Source organism: Bombina bombina, chromosome 2 (genome assembly GCF_027579735.1).
Source record: "Bombina bombina isolate aBomBom1 chromosome 2, aBomBom1.pri, whole genome shotgun sequence".
NCBI classification, from domain to species: domain Eukaryota; kingdom Metazoa; phylum Chordata; class Amphibia; order Anura; family Bombinatoridae; genus Bombina; species Bombina bombina.
The window spans coordinates 1,272,238,197-1,272,257,301 of NC_069500.1; the positions used below are offsets into that span (position 1 = coordinate 1,272,238,197).

Here is a 19,105-nt window from a genome sequence, read left to right on the forward strand (position 1 = left end):
GATTGAATCAGCCAATCAGATTCAAGTTCAATCGGATTGGCTGATCCAATCAGCCAATCAGATTGAGCTTGCATTCTATTGGCTGTTCCGATCAGCCAATAGAATGCGAGCTCAATCTGATTGGCTGATTGGATCAGCCAATCCGATTGAACTTGAATCTGATTGGCTGATTCAATCAGCCAATCAGATTTTCCCTACCTTAATTCGTTAGATTAAAATTATATTTAATTTAGGGGGGTGTTGGGGTTAGACTTAGCTTTAGGGGTTAATACATTTATTATAGTAGCGGCGAGGTCCGGTCGGCAGATTAGGGGTTAATACTTGAAGTTAGGTGGCGGCAATGTTAGGGAGGGCAGATTAGGGGTTAATACTATTTATTATAGGGTTTGCGAGGCGGGAGTGCGGCGGTTTAGGGGTTAATAACTTTATTAGAGTAGCGGCTTCCTGTCAACAGATTAGGGTTAATAAGTGTAGGTAAGGTAGCGGCGACATTGGGGGGGCAGATTAGGGGTTAATAAATATAATATAGGGGTCGGCGATGTTAGGGGCAGCAGATTAGGGGTACATAGGTATAATGTAGGTTGCGGCGGTGTACGGAGCGGCAGATTAGGGGTTAATAGTATAATGCAGGTGTCAGCGATAGCGGGGGCAGCAGATTATGGGTTAATAAGTGTAAGGTTAGGGGTGTTTAGACTCGGGGTTCATGTTAGGGTGTTAGGTGCAGACTTAGAAAGTGTTTCCCCATGGGAAACAATGGGGCTGCGTTAGGAGCTGAACACTGCTTTTTTGCAGGTTTTTTTCAGCCCAAACTGCCCCATTGTTTCCTATGGGGATATCGTGCACGAGCACGTTTTAGCTGCTTACCGCTACCGTAAGCAACGCTGGTATTGAGGGTTGAAGTGGCGGTACATTAGGCTCAACGCACCCTTTTTGGAGCCTAACGCAGCCCCTCAGACAACTCTAAATACCAGCGTTGTCTTAAGGGTGCGTTGGGAACAAAAGCGGCGTTAGCTACGCGGGTCTTTACCGACAAAACTCTAAATCTAGCCATATTTGAATAACATTGGTATGTAAAATATGCCTAACGCGATTCGTGTTTATTGCTTTAGGTCTAACATGGAGTCGGGTTAGCACGCATGAAGAATTAGTCATTTTAAAGTGCGTTCTTGAAATATTACATATCAAATATTAAAAAATACTAATAATTATTAAAAATTATTATACATACTGTAAAAAAATCTAAATAATCCATAGAATATATATATTTTTTTACAGAATGTATAATATTTTTTAATAATTATTATTAATAGTTTTTTTAATATTTAAGATGTGCGTTAACGTGACACTGCTTTAGACCTAAGTCTTCACATAGAGAAAATTAAATATATATTTCTATATAATTGTGATAATGTAAAATAGATATCTATACCTATATATCTAAATGAATGTATGTATATATATATATGTATGTATATATATATATATATATATATATATATATACAGCTATATGTAGAAATATATATTAACAATAAAAATAACATTTCTGTATGTGAAGAACACTGGAATGTAAAATATTCATAACTCCTGTCAGGTTATCGTGCAAGCGATGTGTTATGATTTTTCTTCTGCGCTCTTCATTGAAGTCTAAGGGGGAGAATAAGTTAATGCTGTTGCAATATTTTAAGTCCTTTGGTTGTTGTGCGTCTGGTTTTACTCGTGCGCAAACTTTTTATTTTCAACTTGTAATACACCCCCTACCCAACACGCTCAAAAAGCTTACTTCTAGCAAAGTTTACACTCAAGTGAAAGCACTAAATAGCACGCCACTTGTAATCTAGCCCTTAATGTATAAAGAGTATAACATACAACATGTTAGATATAACAAGCAGATATCTAGTCCTTTGTGGTATCAAGGGTTTCATATGTAAATAGCAGGAGCTGTTCTCTTTATCACAGAGCTAACTTTCATGTCATCAGGAGAGCAGCCCTTATTACTCTAACCTCTGGACCTTTAGCCTTGCAGATTACAGTATTCAGGATATGTTTGCCTCCTCATTAATCTCTGCAGCCTCAGCCAGTCTCTCCACATTTATTTTTTTCACCAACACTCTCTTTTTATAACTTTATGAATGCCTTAGGGCAGCTACCTGAGTCACATACTGAAATTTATGCTCCTTAAACTAGTTCCTGACATCACATACAACGTTATTTTTACATGTTCCTAGCTGTGTGTTTAACCCTCACGAAAGGTCCCATTAGTGTCAGACTTAAGCAAGACTAAAGAAGCATATGGGATATCTCACCTTAGATGTAAATATATAGGGAGACGTGGTTGCCATTGTTCCAGTGGTCCTCTAAAATGCTCATAAATGTTGAAATTCTGACACATTGCTGATGTTTCTCCTGCACAATAAAACTTAGTTCTGTTTCAGTGATTACCTTTAAAAGAAGCATTGTTTTTCTAAAAGCAGGTATATTGCTAAATGCTCCTAATGTAATTTGAAATGCATCAAAATTGGATAGTACACTCATATTAATTGTCTTACCATTGCTAGGCCACGTTTGTATTATGTTTTTTAATTATGAGAAAGCAAAATGTAACTGTTATACTTGCAGTACATCATAGTTTACCAAATTTGATAACTGATCACCAAACATTTCAGCCTACTGTATTTTTTAGCAATAAGTTGTTGTTTTTTTAGCAATACTAATTTTGGCATTATGCCAACATTTATTTAAATGTTTTCGGATCATGTTTTTTTGTCATTCATTTAGATCTCAAGCTCTCTTGTGGGAAATCAGATTTATAAACAGCTTGATCTTTATTACCAGAGGTATTCCGCAGTTCAAGATATTGTGCAGCAGCATGCAACTATTTTAGGGGACATATTGCACACTCCAAGTAAGTGTACTAAAAACAATTGTTATGTGTTTATTACTACCCTATAATGTTAAGATAACAGTTTCTTATTGGGTATATTTTGTCAATCAATATACTGGAGCAAGCAGAATCAGCACATTAAGGGATAGATTATGAGTGTTGTTCTATCTGTACCTCACAAGCAATATAGGGTATTTGTTTTGTTTGATTGCAATCAAATGTAACGTACGTTGGGTTATTGCGACTTCAGAGCTCTGGTTAATTGTTACACATAACACATCAAAACTACATTTACCAGTACAGTTAGAGAAAAAAGATCTGCAAAGGGCTTTAACATAGCGATACATACATACACATGTCTAAATATGTATGTATGTACGGTATATGTATGTATGTATGTATGTATATATATATATATATATATATTTACATATGTGAATAATGATTTCTTTCATGTAATTGGCAAGAGTCCATGAGCTAGTGACGTATGGGATATACAATCCTACCAGGAGGGGCAAAGTTTCCCAAACCTCAAAATGCCTATAAATACAGCCCTCACCACACCCACAATTCAGTTTTACAAACTTTGCCTCCTATGGAGGTGGTGAAGTAAGTTTGTGCTTGATTTCTATGATTTCTTCTATGATAAGCGCTTCTAAGCATTTTGAAGCCCAATTCCTCTAAGAGTACAGTGTTTGTCTATTGATTTTATGGTTTTCCTCGCAGGAAATCTTTTCAAAGGTTCTCTATTATCGGTCGTAGGGATTCATCTCCTACCTCCCTTTTCAGATCGATGATATACTCTTATATACCATTACCTCTGCTGATACTTTTTCAGTACTGGTTTGGCTATCTGCTATATGTGGATGGAGGTCTTTCGGTAAGTATGTTTTTCTTATTTAAGTCACTCTCAGCTATGGTTTGGCGCTTTATGTATTAATATACGGCTAGATTACGAGTTTTGCGTTAAGATGAAAAAGCAGCGTTAACAGGTCCTAACACTACTTTTTCACTACCGCTGCTATTACGAGTCTTGCAGGTTTAGGGACACCGCCCACTTTTTTGGCCTTACCGCAAAACGACTTACGTAAACTGCGTAAACCCTTTTTTCTATGGGACTTCCATAGCGCCGGTATTACGAGTCTGTCCTGGGAGGCCAAAAAGTGAGCTAGTATTTTATTTGGGGGGTTGGTTGTGTGGGTGGTGGGTTTTACTGTTGGGGGGGGTTGTTTGTATTTTTTTTTTTACAGGTAAAAGAGCTGATTACTTTGAGCAATGCCCCGCAAAAGGCCCTTTTAAGGGCTATTGATAGTTTAGTTTAGGCTAGGGGTTTTTTTTTATTTTGGGGGGGCTTTTTTTATTTTGATAGGGCTATTAGATTAGGTGTAATTAGTTTAAAGATCTGTAATTTGTTTTTTATTTTCTGTAATTTAGTGTTTTTTTTGTGATTAAGCTAATTTAATTGTATTTAATTTAGTTAATTTATTTAATTGTAGTGTAGTGTTTGGTGTTATTGTAACTTAGGTTAGGTTTTATTTTACAGGTCAATTTGTATTTATTTTAGCTAGGAAGTTATTTAAATAGTTATTAAAGGGACATTAAACACTTTGAGATGGTAATATAAAATGATAAATTGTATATATAAAACAACTCTGCAATATACTTTCATTATTTATTTTGTCCTCTTTGCCTGCAATTCCATTCTGAAATTGTGAGCTTTTCAGTTCCTGTTAGAAATGGAAGTGCAGAACACTGTTAAATCCAGCACAACCATTGGCTGCACACTCTAGTGACCTATTTATAACTGTTTCTAATTGGCCACAGCAGAGAAGGTAACACAAGTTACAACATGGCAGCTCCCAGTGTTTTATAGACACTAAAACTTTACACTTATTTTGTCACTTTTTAAACAACTAATGAAACTTTAAAAAATACATCTACATGTTAGTCATGGACTAATCTTTTCTTTGACTGTATCATTCTATCTAGCATGTATTTAGTGTTTAATGTCCCTTTAACTATTTAGTAACTATTCTACCTAGTTAAAATAAATACAAACTTGCCTGCAAAATAAAAATAAACCTTAAAACAGATACAATGTAACTATTAGTTATCTTGTAGCTAGCTAAGGGTTTATTTTATAGGTAAGTATTTAGTTTTAAATAGGACAAATGTAGTTAATTATAGTAATTTTATTTAGATTTATTTTAATTATATTTCAATTAGGGGGTGTTAGGGTTAGGGTTAGACTTAGGTTTAGGGGTTAATACATTTAATATAGTGGCGGGCCTGGCGGCGACGTTTGGGGCGGCAGATTAGGGGTTAATAAGTGTAGGTAGGTTGCGGCAACATTGGGGCAGCCGATTAGGGGTTAATAAGTATAATGTAGGTGGCGGCGGTGTCTGGAGCGGCAGATTAGGGGGTTAATAAGAATAATGTAGGTGGCGGCGATGTTGGGGGTGACAGATCCTAATCTGGGGTTAATAAATGTAAGATTAGGGGTGTTTAGACTTGGGGTTCATGTTAGGGTGTTAGGTGTAAACATAAAATGTGTTTCCCCATAGGCTCAATGGGGCTGCGTTACTGAGTTTTACGCTGCTTTTTTGCAGGTGTTAGACTTTTTCTCAGCCGGCTCTCCCCATTGATGTCTATGGGGAAATCGTGCATGAGCACGTATAACCCGCTCACCGCTGACTTAAGCAGCGCTGGTATTGGAATGCGGTATGGAGCAAAATTTTGCTCTACGCTCACTTCTTGCCTTTTAACGTCGGGTTTGTAAAAACCCGTAATACCAGCGCTGTAGGTAAGTGAGCGGTGAGAATAAACTGCTAGTTAGCACCGCACTGCTCATAAGGCAAAACTCGTAATCTAGCCGACTAAGTTTCAAATATATGTATTTTACTTATATTTCCCATGAGTCAGGTCTATGTATATTTCCTTTTGCAGACTGTCAGTTTCAGTTTGGGAAGAATGCTTAGGAAGTTATTTGTCTTACCTGGGGTATAGTCCTTTTTTCAAATAGTTTTTTCTTTTAATTTCACGGGCAAAATTAGGCTAGCGAGGGCGCAAAATGCTGTTATTTATTGCGTCATTCTTGGCGCAAGAATTTTTTTGGCGAAAAGGCATGTCTTTGATGACACAAGTTCGTCATTTCCGGCGTCTTAGTTGACGCCAGGTTTCCTTGCATGAGGTTCAACTTTCTCTTGCGTTGTGCGCCAAAAAAATTAGTTTATTTTTCACCCCACTTCCTATATGCCTCTTGCCTTCTATATGCTCAGAGTGCTATGCTGTTTGCATTTTTTCCCATTCCTGAAACTGCCATATAAGGAAATTGTAAATTTTGCTTTAAAGGTACAGTCAACACCGGACACAACTTAATCCCATACCTTAGATCCAAAAAAGAAGATGCGTCTGCACCGCATCCCATGTTCAATACCTCTAACGTTATATTTGTAATCATCCAATGCACATACAGTTTTATCTTGTAGATATGGCTGACAAACTCCTCCCCCTCCTCCTCCGTCTTCTTCTGTATTAAATTCCATGCTCGTTCACGGTGAAGCTTTTTCTTTGCTAATGTGCATTCGCATTACAATTTATGTCCGCTCGCCAGCAGAAATAGAAAGTGCAGCTGCAAATCACTGTGAATGCGTGTAAAGAATCCAACCGAGGATTGGATTCTGATTGGCGGATGCGTTTAAAATGAAAGTTACTACGTAACGGTGGGAGAAGTTTGGCAGGCATATCCGCTGGAGAAAATCGTATGTGCATTGGATGATTACACATATAACGTTAGAGGTATTGAACAAGGGATGCGGTGCAGACGCATCTTCTTTTTTGGGTCTAAGGTATGGGATTAAGTTGTGTCCGGTGTTGACTGTCCCTTTAATGTTGTTTTTTCTTTTTCATTTTGCAAGATGTCTCAACCTGATCCTGTCTCAGAAGCAACTGTTGGAACCCTGCTGCTTGATCACAGTTCTACCAAAGCTTAGTGTATCTGTTGTAAGTTAGCTGAGATTATGGCATCTACTTATCAAGCCGTCAACCGCAAATACGCTGGAATTCCGCAGCGTAATTGTGGCGAGCCTGATTCCCTTATTTATCAAACCCCACAGACTAGCAAAAGTAGAATTTTGTGACGTAACATACGATCCGCTGGGCAAAGTCCGACACAGATCAATGCTTATGTCATTACAGATGTTCCGAATGCAAATTCGGCACTATCTGACTACTTTTGCTAGTTAACATATGTCTACCAAGTACGCTCGCCACTATTCCGGCCCAGCGTACCTGGTTTTCAATCCGCTGCCCTGGAGGCGGCGGATACCATAGGAATCAATGGGAGTCTGAAAGCAGCGAAAGCTCATGTTCGCTGCTGCCCGATATCCCATTGATTCCTATGGTAATGTTTACACCTAACACCTGTCAGGGTTTTTCCCTGTTGTGTTTGCCATGTGCTGCTGGCAGCCATTTTACTCACCTCTCTCCCCGACTATGGTGCATTGTGGGGGATGCTGCTCAATTCCTGCACTTCCTTTTATGGCCAGACTGGTGTGCATCATCCATGTGAGACAGGATGCAGTCTCAGAATTGTGATGTCATCACTTATTATTTAAAGGACCTCTGTTCAGTATGCTTTGCCTTTGCGTTGTCTCAGACCTGTTTGTGAGAGTTCCTGTGTATTACCTGGCTGCCTAACGTCCTTCCTGGTTCCTGATCCCTGGCTTGTTCCTGACTCTGCTGTTTTCCTTGTTCCTGATTCCGACTCGTCTGACTATTCGCTTTGGCTCCTGACTCGGCTCGTCTGACTACCAGCTCTGGTTTTGATTCCTGGCTTGTTATTTGACTTGTGGACTTTTTATAATTTTTTGCTATTAATAAAGGTGTGATTATTTTTGCACTTCTTGTCTTAGTCTGATTCCTGGCACCCTGACATTACGTAAAGGCCATGAATCCTGATGGTGCTAATAATCCACCTTTACCTGCCATCATTTCCAGGATGGATGTACAGGATCACTGATTGGATCAATTTGCACTAGCCCTGCAAACCCTGCTGGATCGCACTGCACATTTGGACCAAAATGTCCCGCAAGTTATGGCTGCTCCTGTTTCCACTGCTGCACCTATGCCTACCAGGAGCATGTCCGGTTCTGTACCTCTACCTCAGCGATATGGAGGCAATCCTATTCAGTGCAGAGGGTTTTTGAACCAGGTGGGCATTTACTTTGAGATGTTACCTCAATCGTTTCCCTCTGACAGATCTAAGGTGGGATTTATCATCTCGTTACTCTCTGACACAGCTCTTGCCTGGGCTAATGCCTTGTGGGAGACTAATAAACCTGTGATTTCTAATAACCCTGAATTTGTGGCCTCCTTTCGAAGGGTATTTGATGTTCCGGGTCGCTCCTCCTCTGCTGCTAAACAACTCATGTCCATTCAGAAAGGTACAAGATCTGTTGCTCAGTATGCTATTGAGTTCCGTACGCTTGCCGCAGAGGTAGGTTGGAACAAAGAAGCCCTTGTTGCCGCCTTCTTTCATGGGCTCTCTGATGCGATTAAAGACGAAGTTGCTGCCAGAGATTTACCAGAGGATCTCGAGGCATTGGTGTCTTTTTTTATCCTAATTGACATCAGACTCAGAGAGAGGCCCTCTTTCAAGGAGCGCTTGCGGAAGCCTCCTGTTCCGTTGTCTCCTACGTGTTCGTTCCCACCCATGCCTCCCTCTCCTCCCATGCCTCCTGGTCCCGAGTCACCAGGTACTGCTGAGCCGATGCAGCTGGGATTCACGCGTCTCTCCATGGTGTAGAGGGCCTTTAGGAGGAGGGAGGGGCTCTGCTTCTATTGTGGGTTACAGGGTCACCTTTTGAAGTCTTGTCCTACACGGCCAGGAAACGCTTACACCTAAGGTCCTGTCGGGGGCAGACCTTGGGTGGTTTATCCTTGTCTCCGGAACCGCTTAAGGAGAAACCTATGGTCACGGTTGTCCTTTCCTGGGTGGACGCCTCCATAGTCACCCAGGCTCTTGTTGACTCCGGTGCTGCGGGCTATTTCATTGACAGTGCTTTTGTATCAAAGCACTCCATTCCTGTTTTGCCTCGGTCCATTCCGCTTGCTATTGAGGCCATTGATGGCAGGCCCCTTCAGCCCGCACTCGTTACTCACAAAACTGCTCCGTTGTCCATGGCTGTTGGGGCTCTCCATTTTGAAACCCTCCAGTTCCAGGTGATAAACTCTCCGCATTTTCCGGTTGTTCTGGGTTATCCCTGGCTCCAAAAGCACAATCCCAGTCTCGACTGGCACAGGTCCGAAATTTTGTCGTGGTCCCCACAATGTAATTCCACTTGTCTTCGAAAACCAGTTAAAGTCTTGTGCACTTCTTCGGTTTCTCAATTGCCAGAGGAGTACCGAGAGTTCATAGACATTGCCTCCTCACCGGTCTTACGATTGTGCCATAGACCTGCAACCCGGAGCCATTCCTCCTCGGGGCTGGGTGTACCCTCTGTCTGTTGCAGAGAATTGTGCTATGGAGGAGTATGTTGCCGATGCTCTGTCGCGGGGGATCATCCGCAAATCCTGCTCTCCTGCAGGGGCTGGCTTCTTCTTTGTGAAGAAAAAGGGTGGCGAGTTAAGACCATATATCGATTATAGGGGTCTTAATCGTCTTACCATTAAGAATGCTTACCCTATTCCGCTTATTACGGAACTCTTTGACCGCCTCAAGGGAGCTACGGTCTTTACTAAACTTGATTTGAGAGGAGCGTACAATTTCGTTAGGATTAAGGAGGGCCACGAATGGAAAACAGCATTTAACACCAGGAGCGGGCATTATGAGTATCTTGTAATGCCCTTTGGCCTATGTAATGCTCCTGCTCTTTTTCAGGAATTTATTAATGATGTCCTACGAGATATGTTGCAACAGTGTGTTGTGGTGTACTTAGATAGTATCCTCATACACTCACCCACACTTGAGGCTCATCGTTCTGATGTTACACGGGTTCTTCAGAGACTACGTGAGAACGGCCTGTTTTGTAAACTCGAGAAATGTGAGTTCCATCAGACTCAAGTAACCTTCCTAGGTTATGTTATCTCCGTTGCAGGGTTCTCCATGGATCCTGACAAGTTATCTACAGTTCTGCAGTGGCCTCGCCCAGTTGGTCTTCGGGCTATTCAACGTTTTTTGGGGTTTGCCAATTACTATAGAAAGTTTATTAAAAACTTTTCTTCCTTGGTCAAACCTATCACAGACATGACCCGTAAAGAGAATGGTCACCTACTGCCATTAAGGCCTTTGATAGTCTTAAGACTGCCTTTGCTGCCGCTCCAGTTCTGGCTCATCCTAACCCTTTCCTGCCTTTCGTTCTTGAGGTTGATGCGTCTGAGACTGGAGTAGGTGCCCTCTTATCTCAACGTCCTACGCCTGACGGTTCCTTACATCCGTGTGGTTTCTTCTCTAAGAAATTGTCTCCAGCGGAGTGCAATTATGAAATTGGCGACAGGGAATTACTGGCCATAATTTTGGCACTTAAGGAATGGAGGCATCTTCTCGAGGATACTAGCGTGCCAGTGCTCATTCTTACTGACCACAAGAATTTAACTTATCTATCTGAAGCAAAACGTTTGTCGCCCTGACAGGACAGATGGGCGCTATTTTTGTCTCGGTTTAATTATGTGGTCTCCTACCTGCCTGGTACTAAGAATGTTAGATCTGATGCCCTCTTTCGACAATTTTTGCCTCTGTCCAAGGAGGAGTCTGTACCTACTCCTGTTATACCTCCTGACCATATTTTGGCTACCATACGTACTAATTTGACTTCTCCCTTGGGGGAGGAGATCCTGGCTGCACAAACCAATGCACCTCCTGAGAAACCTAGTGGTAAGTGTTTTGTTCCTGAGAATCTTCGAACTAAACTTTTGCACACTTACCACTATCCTAAAGCCGCAGGTCACCCAGGCAAGAACCAAATGATTTGGTCTATCACTCGACAATTCTGGTGGCCAGGTCTTCGTTCTGATGTTGCTGCGTATGTTGCCTCCTGCTCAGTTTGTGCACAGAATAAGACTCCTCTACATCTTCCTGTGGGTCTTCTTCAACCTATTGCTAATGGTGAGCGTCCTTGGACACATCTTTCCATGGACTTCATTGTCGAGCTCCCTGTTTCCAATGGCAATACTGTTATCCTTATGGTGGTTGACCGTTTTTCTAAAATGTCACATTGCATTCCCTTGATGAAGCTGCCTACCGCTCAGGAGCTTGCTTCAATTTTTGCCCAGGAGGTCTTCCGTTTACATGGGTTACCCAAGGAGATAGTGTCGGACCGGGGTAGCCAGTTTGTCTCCAGATTTTGGCGTTCCTTTTGTGCTCAAATGGGGATCCAGATTTCCTTCTCCTCGGCATATCACCCTCAATCCAATGGGGCTGCGGAACGGTCTAATCAAGCTCTGGAACAGTTCCTCCGTTGCTATGTCTCAGATCACCACAATAATTGGTCTGAACTGTTACCTTGGGCAGAGTTTGCTCGTAATACTGCTATTAATGCTTCCTCCAAGTTATCCCTGTTCATGGCGAATTATGGGTTTCAACCATCCTTGTTGCCTGATTCATTCATGTCTCAGGGTATTCCAGCTTTGGAGGAGCATCTCTGGCAACTCCGTTCCACGTGGGTGCAGATTCAGGATTGCCTTCATCGTTCTATGCAGCGCCAAAAGTTGCAGGCTGATCGTAGGCGTCTGCCCGCACCTTCCTACCAGGTTGGTGAGAGAGTTTGGCTGTCCTCCCGCAACTTGAACCTTCGTGTGCCTTCCAATAAATTGGCTCCCCGTTAGGTTGGTCCTTTTCGAATACTCCGACGGGTTAATCCTGTGGCCTACGCTCTTGACCTTCCTCCTGCTATGTGCATCTCCAATGTTTTTCATGTCTCCCTCTTGAAACCATTGGTTTGTAATCGGTTTACCACTGTGTTGCCTCGTCCCCGCCCTATCTTTGTTGACAACCATGAGGAGTATGAGGTCAGCAGCATTGTTGACTCTCGTATGTCCAGCGGCTGTGTACTGTATTTGATTCACTGGAGAGGCTATGGTCCAGTGGAGCGTTCTTGGGTTCCCTCCTCTGATGTTCATGCTCCCGCCCTCCTCCGTGCCTTCCATGCCCGTTTCCCCAATAAGCCTTTTGTCCTCCCGCAGGGGAGGGGTCGTTGAGGGGAGGGTACTGTCAAGGTTTTTTCCCTGTTGTGTTTGCCATGTGCTTCTGGCAGCCATTTTACTCACCTCTCTTCCTGACTATGGTGCATTGTGGGGGATGCTGCTCAATTCCTGCACTTCCTTTTATGGCCAGACTGGTGTGCATCATCCATGTGAGACTGGATGCAGTCTCAGAATTGTGATGTCATCACTTATTATTTAAAGGGCCTCTGTTCAGTATGCTTTGCCTTTGTGTTGTCTCAGACCTGTTTGTGAGAGTTCCTGTGTATTACCTGGCTGCCTGACGTCCTTCCTGGTTCCTGATCCCTGGCTTGTTCCTGACTCTGCTGTTTTCCTTGTTCCTGATTCCGGCTCGTCTGACTACCAGCTCTGGTTTTGATTCCTGGCTTGTTATTTGACTTGTGGACTTTTTATTATTTTTTGCTATTAATAAAGGTGTGATTATTTTTGCACTTCTCGTCTCAGTCTGATTCCTGGCACCCTGACAACACCCTAACATGTACCCCGAGTCTAAACGTCTAAACACCCCTAATCTGCCGCGCCCTACACCGCCGCCACCTACATTATACTTATTAACCCCTAATTATACTTTTTTTATTTTGTTAGGGGGATTAGATTAGGTATAATTAGTTTAAAAATCTTGTAATTTGTTTATTATTTTCTGTAATTTTGTGTTTTTTTTGTACTTTAGATAATTTATTTAATTGTATTTAATTTAGGGAATTAATTTAATTATAGTGTAGTGTTAGGTGTTAGTGTAAGATAGGTTAGGTTTTATTTTACAGGTATATTTGTATTTATTTTAGCTAGGTAGTTATTAAATAGTTAATAACTATTTAGTAACTATTCTACCTAGTTAAAATAAATACAAACTTGCCTGTAAAATAAAAATAAATCCTAAGCTCGCTACAATGTAACTATTAGTTATATTGTAGCTATATTAGGCCTAGATTTGGAGTTTTGCGTTAGAAGGGGTGCGTTAGCTACGCATGCTTTTTTCTGGCCGCACCTTTTAAATACCGCTGGTATTGAGAGTTCACAGAATGGCTGCGTTAGGCTCCAAAAAAGGAGCGTAGAGCATATTTACTGCAACTTCAACTCTCGATACCAGCGGTGCTTACGGACGCGGCCAGCTTCAAAAACGTGCTCGTGCACGATTCCCCCATAGGAAACAATGGGGCTGTTTGAGCTGAAAAAAAAACCTAACACCTGCAAAAAAGCCGCGTTCAGCTCCTAACGCAGCCCCATTGTTTGCTATGGGGAAACACTTCCTACGTCTGCACCTAACACCCTAACATGCACCCCGAGTCTAAACACCCCTAACCTTACACTTATTAACCCCTAATCTGCCACCGCCGCTATCGCTGACACCTGCATATTTTTTTTAACCCCTAATCTGCCGCTCCGTAAACCGCCGCTACTTACATTATCCCTATGTACCCCTAATCTGCTGCCCCTAACACCGCCGACCCCTATATTATATTTATTAACCCCTAATCTGCCCCCCACAACGTCGCCTCCACCTGCCTACACTTATTAACCCCTAATCTGCGGAGCGGACCGCACCGCTATTATAATAAAGTTATTAACCCCTAATCCGCCTCACTCCCGCCTCAATAACCCTATAATAAATAGTATTAACCCCTAATCTGCCCTCCTTAACATCGCCGACACCTAACTTCAAACATTAACCCCTAATCTGCCGACTGGAGCTCACCGCTATTCTAATAAATGTATTAACCCCTAAAGCTAAGTCTAACCCTAACACCCCCCTAAATTAAATATAATTTAAATCTAACGAAATAAATTAACTCTTATTAAATAAATTATTCCTATTTAAAGCTAAATACTTACCTGTAAAATAAATCCTAATATAGCTACAATATAAATTATAATTATATTATAGCTATTTTAGGATTTATATTTATTTTACAGGTAACTTTGTATTTATTTTAACCAGGTACAATAGCTATTAAATAGTTAAGAACTATTTAATAGCTAAAATAGTTAAAATAATTACAAAATTACCTGTAAAATAAATCCTAACCTAAGTTACAATTAAACCTAACACTACACTATCAATAAATAAATTAAATAAAATACCTACAATTATCTACAATTAAACCTAACACTACACTATCAATAAATAAATTAAATACAATTCCTACAAATAAATACAATTAAATAAACTAACTAAAGTACAAAAAATAAAAAAGAACTAAGTTACAAAAAATAAAAAAATATTTACAAACATTAGAAATAAATTACAACAATTTTAAACTAATTACACCTACTCTAAGCCCCCTAATAAAATAACAAAGACCCCCAAAATAAAAAAATGCCCTACCCTATTCTAAATTACAAAAATTCAAAGCTCTTTTACCTTACCAGCCCTTAAAAGGGCCCTTTGCGGGGCATGCCCCAAAGAATTCAGCTCTTTTGCCTGTAAAAAAAACCCATACAATACCCCCCCCCCAACATTACAACCCACCACCCACATACCCCTAATCTAACCCAAACCCCCCTTAAATAAACCTAACACTAAGCCCCTGAAGATCATCCTACCTTGTGTTCACCTCGCCGGGTTCACCGATCGGTCCAGAAGAGGGTCCGAAGTCTTGATCCAAGCCCAAGCGGGGGGCTGAAGAGTGACGTCCATCCTCGGGCTGAAGTCTGGATCCAAGCGGCGGCTGAAGAAATCCATCATCGGGATGAAGTCGGAAGTCCATCATCGGGATGGTCTTCTATCAAGCCGCATCTTCAATCTTCTTTCTTGCGGAGCGGAGCCATCTTCTTCTCAGCGGACGCGGATCCAACCTCTTCAAGCGACGCCTACTAGCCGAATGACGGTTCCTTTAAGGGACGTCATCCAAGATGGCGTCCCTCGAATTCTGATTGGCTGATAGGATTCTATCAGCCAATCGGAATTAAGGTAGGAAAATTCTGATTGGCTGATGGAATCAGCCAATCAGAATCAAGTTCAATCCAATTGGCTGATCCAATCAGCCAATCAGATTGAGCTCGCATTCTATTGGCTGATCGAAACAGCCAATAGAATGCGAGCTCAATCTGATTGGCTGATTGGATCAGCCAATCGGATTGAACTTGATTCTGATTGGCTGATTCCATCAGCCAATCAGAATTTTCCTACCTTAATTCCGATTGGCTTATAGAATCCTATCAGCCAATCGGAATTCAAGGGACGCCATCTTGGATGACGTCCCTTAAAGGAACCGTCGTTCGGCTAGTAGGCATTGCTTGAAGAGGTTGGATCCGCGTCCGCTGAGAAGAAGATGGCTCCGCTCCGCTCCGGAAGAAAGAAGATTGAAGATGCGGCTTGATAGAAGACTTCATCCCGATGATGGACTTCCGACTTCATCCCAATGATGGATTTCTTCAGCCGCCGCTTTGATCCAGACTTCAGCCCGAGGATGGACGTCACTCTTCAGCCCCCCGCTTGGGCTTGGATCAAGACTTCGGACCCTCTTCTGGAACGATCAGTGAACCTGGCGAGGTGAACACAAGGTAGGAAGATCTTCAGGGGCTTAGTGTTAGGTTTATTTAAGGGGGGTTTGGGTTAGATTAGGGGTATGTGGGTGGTGGGTTGTAACGTTGGGGGGGGTATTGTATGGTTTTTTTTTACAGGCAAAAGAGCTGAATTCTTTGGGGCATGCCCCGCAAAGGGCCCTTTTAAGGGCTGGTAAGGTAAAAGAGCTTTGAAATTTTGTAATTTAGAATAGGGTAGGGCATTTTTTTATTTTGGGGGTCTTTGTTATTTTATTAGGGGGCTTAGAGTAGGTGTAATTAGTTTAAAATTGTTGTAATTTATTTCTAATGTTTGTAAATATTTTTTTATTTTTTGTAACTTAGTTCTTTTTTATTTTTTGTATTTTAGTTAGTTTGTTTAATTGTATTTATTTGTAGGAATTGTATTTAATTTATTTATTGATAGTGTAGTGTTAGGTTTAATTGTAGATAATTGTAGGTATTTTATTTAATTAATTTATTGATAGTGTAGTGTTAGGTTTAATTGTAACTTAGGTTAGGATTTATTTTACAGGTAATTTTGTAATTATTTTAACTAGGTAACTATTAAATAGTTATTAACTATTTAATAGCTATTGTACCTGGTTAAAATAATTACAAAGTTGCCTGTAAAATAAATATTAATCCTAAAATAGCTACAATATAATAATAATTTATATTGTAGCTATATTAGGGTTTATTTTACAGGTAAGTATTTAGCTTTAAATAGGAATAATTTATTTAATAAGAGTTAATTTATTTCGTTAGAATAAAATTATATTTAATTTAGGGGGGTGTTAGGGTTAGAATTAGCTTTAGGGGTTAAAAAATTTATTAGAGTAGCGGCGAGCTCCGATCGGCAGATTAGGGGTTAATACTTGAAGTTAGGTGTCGGCGATGTTAGGGAGGGCAGATTAGGGGTTAATACTATTTATTATAGGGTTATTGAGGCGGGAGTGAGGCGGATTAGGGGTTAATAACTTTATTATAGTAGCGGCGCGGTCCGGTCGGCAGATTAGGGGTTAATAAGTGTAGGCAGGTGGAGGCGACGTTGTGGGGGGCAGATTAGGGGTTAATAAATATTATGTAGGTGTCGGCGGTGTTAGGGGCAGCAGATTAGGGGTACATAAGTATAATGTAGCTTGCGGCGGCGTGCGGATGGCAGATTAGGGGTTAATAAGTGTAGGTAGCTGGCGGCGATGTTGTGGGGGGCAGATTAGAGGTTAATAAATATAATATAGGGGTCGGCGGTGTTAGGGGCAGCAGATTAGGGGTACATAAGTATAACGTAGGTTGCGGTCGGCAGATTAGGGGTTAAAAAAATTTAAAAGAGTGGCGGCGATGTGGGGGGACCTCGGTTTAGGGGTACATAGGTAGTTTATGGGTGTTAGTGTACTGTAGAGCACAGTAGTTAAGAGCTTTATAAACCGGCGTTAGCCCAGAAAGCTCTTAACTACTGACTTTTTTCTGCGGCTGGAGTTTTGTTGTTAGATTTCTACGCAATTGACGTAAGGGGATCTGCGGTATGGAAAAGTCGCGGCTGGAAAGTGAGCGTTAGACCCTTTCCTGACTGACTCCAAATACCGGCGGTAGCCTAAAACCAGCGTTAGGAGCCTCTAACGCTGGTTTTCACGGCTACCGCCAAACTCTAAATCTAGGCCTTAGGGTTTATTTTACAGGTAAGTTTTTAGTTTTAAATAGGAATAATTTATTTAATGATAGCTAATATTTATTTAGATTTATTTAAATTATATTTAAGTTAGGGGGGTGTTAGGGTTAGACTTAGGTTTAGGGGTTAATAAATTTAATATAGTGGCGGTGGTGTAGGGGGGCAGATTAGGGGTTAATAAATAAAATGTAGGTGGTGGCGGTGTAGGGGGCAGCAGATTAGGGGTTAATAAGTATAATGTAGGTGGCGGCGGTGTAGGGGGCGGCAGATTAGGGGTTAATAAGTATAATGTAGGTGGCAGCGGTTTAGGGGGCGGCAGATTAAGGGTTAATAAGTATAATGTAGGTGGCGGTGGGCTCCGGGAGCGGCGGTTTAGGGGTTAAACACTTTATTTAGTTGCAGTGGCGTCCGTGAGCGGCGGTTTAGGGGTTAATACATTTATTAGAGTTGCGGTGGGCTCCGGGAGCGGTGGTATAGGGGGTAAACAGTAAAGTGTGGGTGTTTAGTGACAGTTTACCAATAAAGGTGGGAAAAAGCCAAGAGCAGTGAGATCGATGACTGTTAGTTAACAACAGTCCGCTGCTCATCGCCCCGTACTTGGTGCGCAGCTTTTTGACAGCTTTTTTGATAACTTTGGAGGACGTATTCAGGTCAGCGGCTGCGATATTAGGCGATCTTAGGCGAGCGTATTGGTGCCGTCGAATGTAAGTAAGTTGACGGCTTGATAAGTAGATGCCTATATCTCCAGCTGTAGTATGTAACAGTTGTCATGATAAGCTTTTGCACGCAGAAAATGTTTCCATCAGTACTAGTACAGTTTCTGTTGTTCCTTCAATATCTAATGTACATGATATCCCTGTTGATATGAAAAATTATATTGCTGATGCGATAAAGAAGGCTTTTTCTGCTATTCCACCTTCTAATACACGTAAAAGGTCTTTTAAAACTTCTCATAAAATTGATGAAATTTCTTATGACCGACAACATACTGAAATATCCTCCTCTGATGAGGATCTCTCTGATTCCTACCTCAGACATTGACACTGACAAATCTACTTATCTTTTCAAGATTGAGTATATTCGTTTCTTGTTAAAAGAAGTGTTGGTTACTTTGGATATTGAGGAGTCTTGTCCTCTTGATATCAAAACTAGTAAATGTTAAAATTCTGTTTATAAACCTCCTGTGGTTACTCCTGAGGTTTTTCCAGTTCCTGATGCTATTTCTAATGTGATTGCTAAGGAATGGATTAAGCCTGGTACTTCTTTCATTCCTTCTTCTAGGTTTAAAAGGTTGTACCCTTTGCCAGCGGCTAGATCAGAGTTTTGGGGAAAAGTCCCCAAAGTTTATTGGGCTATTTCTACTCTTGCCAACCGTACTACTATTCCTATGGAAGACAGTAGTACTTTTAAAGATCCTTTAGATAGGAAACTTGAATATTATCTAAGAAAAGCTTATTTATATTCTGGCTATCTTCTCAAACCTGCCATTGCTATGTTTGATGTTGTGGCTGCATAAACCTTTTGGTTTGATAGCTTAGCGCAACAGGAAACAGATCCTGATTTGTCTAGCATTGTTCATTTGCTTTAACATGCTAATCATTTTATCTGTGATGCTATTTTTGATATCATCAAAATTGATGTTAAATCAATCGGCTAGATTACGAGTTTTGTGTTATGAGGGGTGCGGTACTAACTTGCACTTTATTCTCACCGCTCATTTTCCTACAGTGCTGGTAATACAGGTTTTTACAAACCCGGCGTTAAAAAGGCAAGAAGTGAGCGTTGAGCAAAATTGAGGTCCATACCACGCTCCAATACCAGCGCTGCTTA

At 41.1% G+C, this 19,105-nt stretch overlaps 1 protein-coding gene across 1 annotated transcript in view; it reads left to right on the forward strand.

Moving 5' to 3' along the window:
- SEL1L3 (SEL1L family member 3) overlaps positions 1–19,105 on the forward strand; it is a 327,791-nt gene that overhangs the window by 37,452 nt on the left and 271,234 nt on the right. Inside the window, exon 8 of the mRNA XM_053704078.1 lies at positions 2,778–2,904. Coding sequence (XP_053560053.1) covers positions 2,778–2,904 — 127 coding nt within the window. The remainder of the gene's footprint in view (positions 1–2,777; positions 2,905–19,105) is intronic.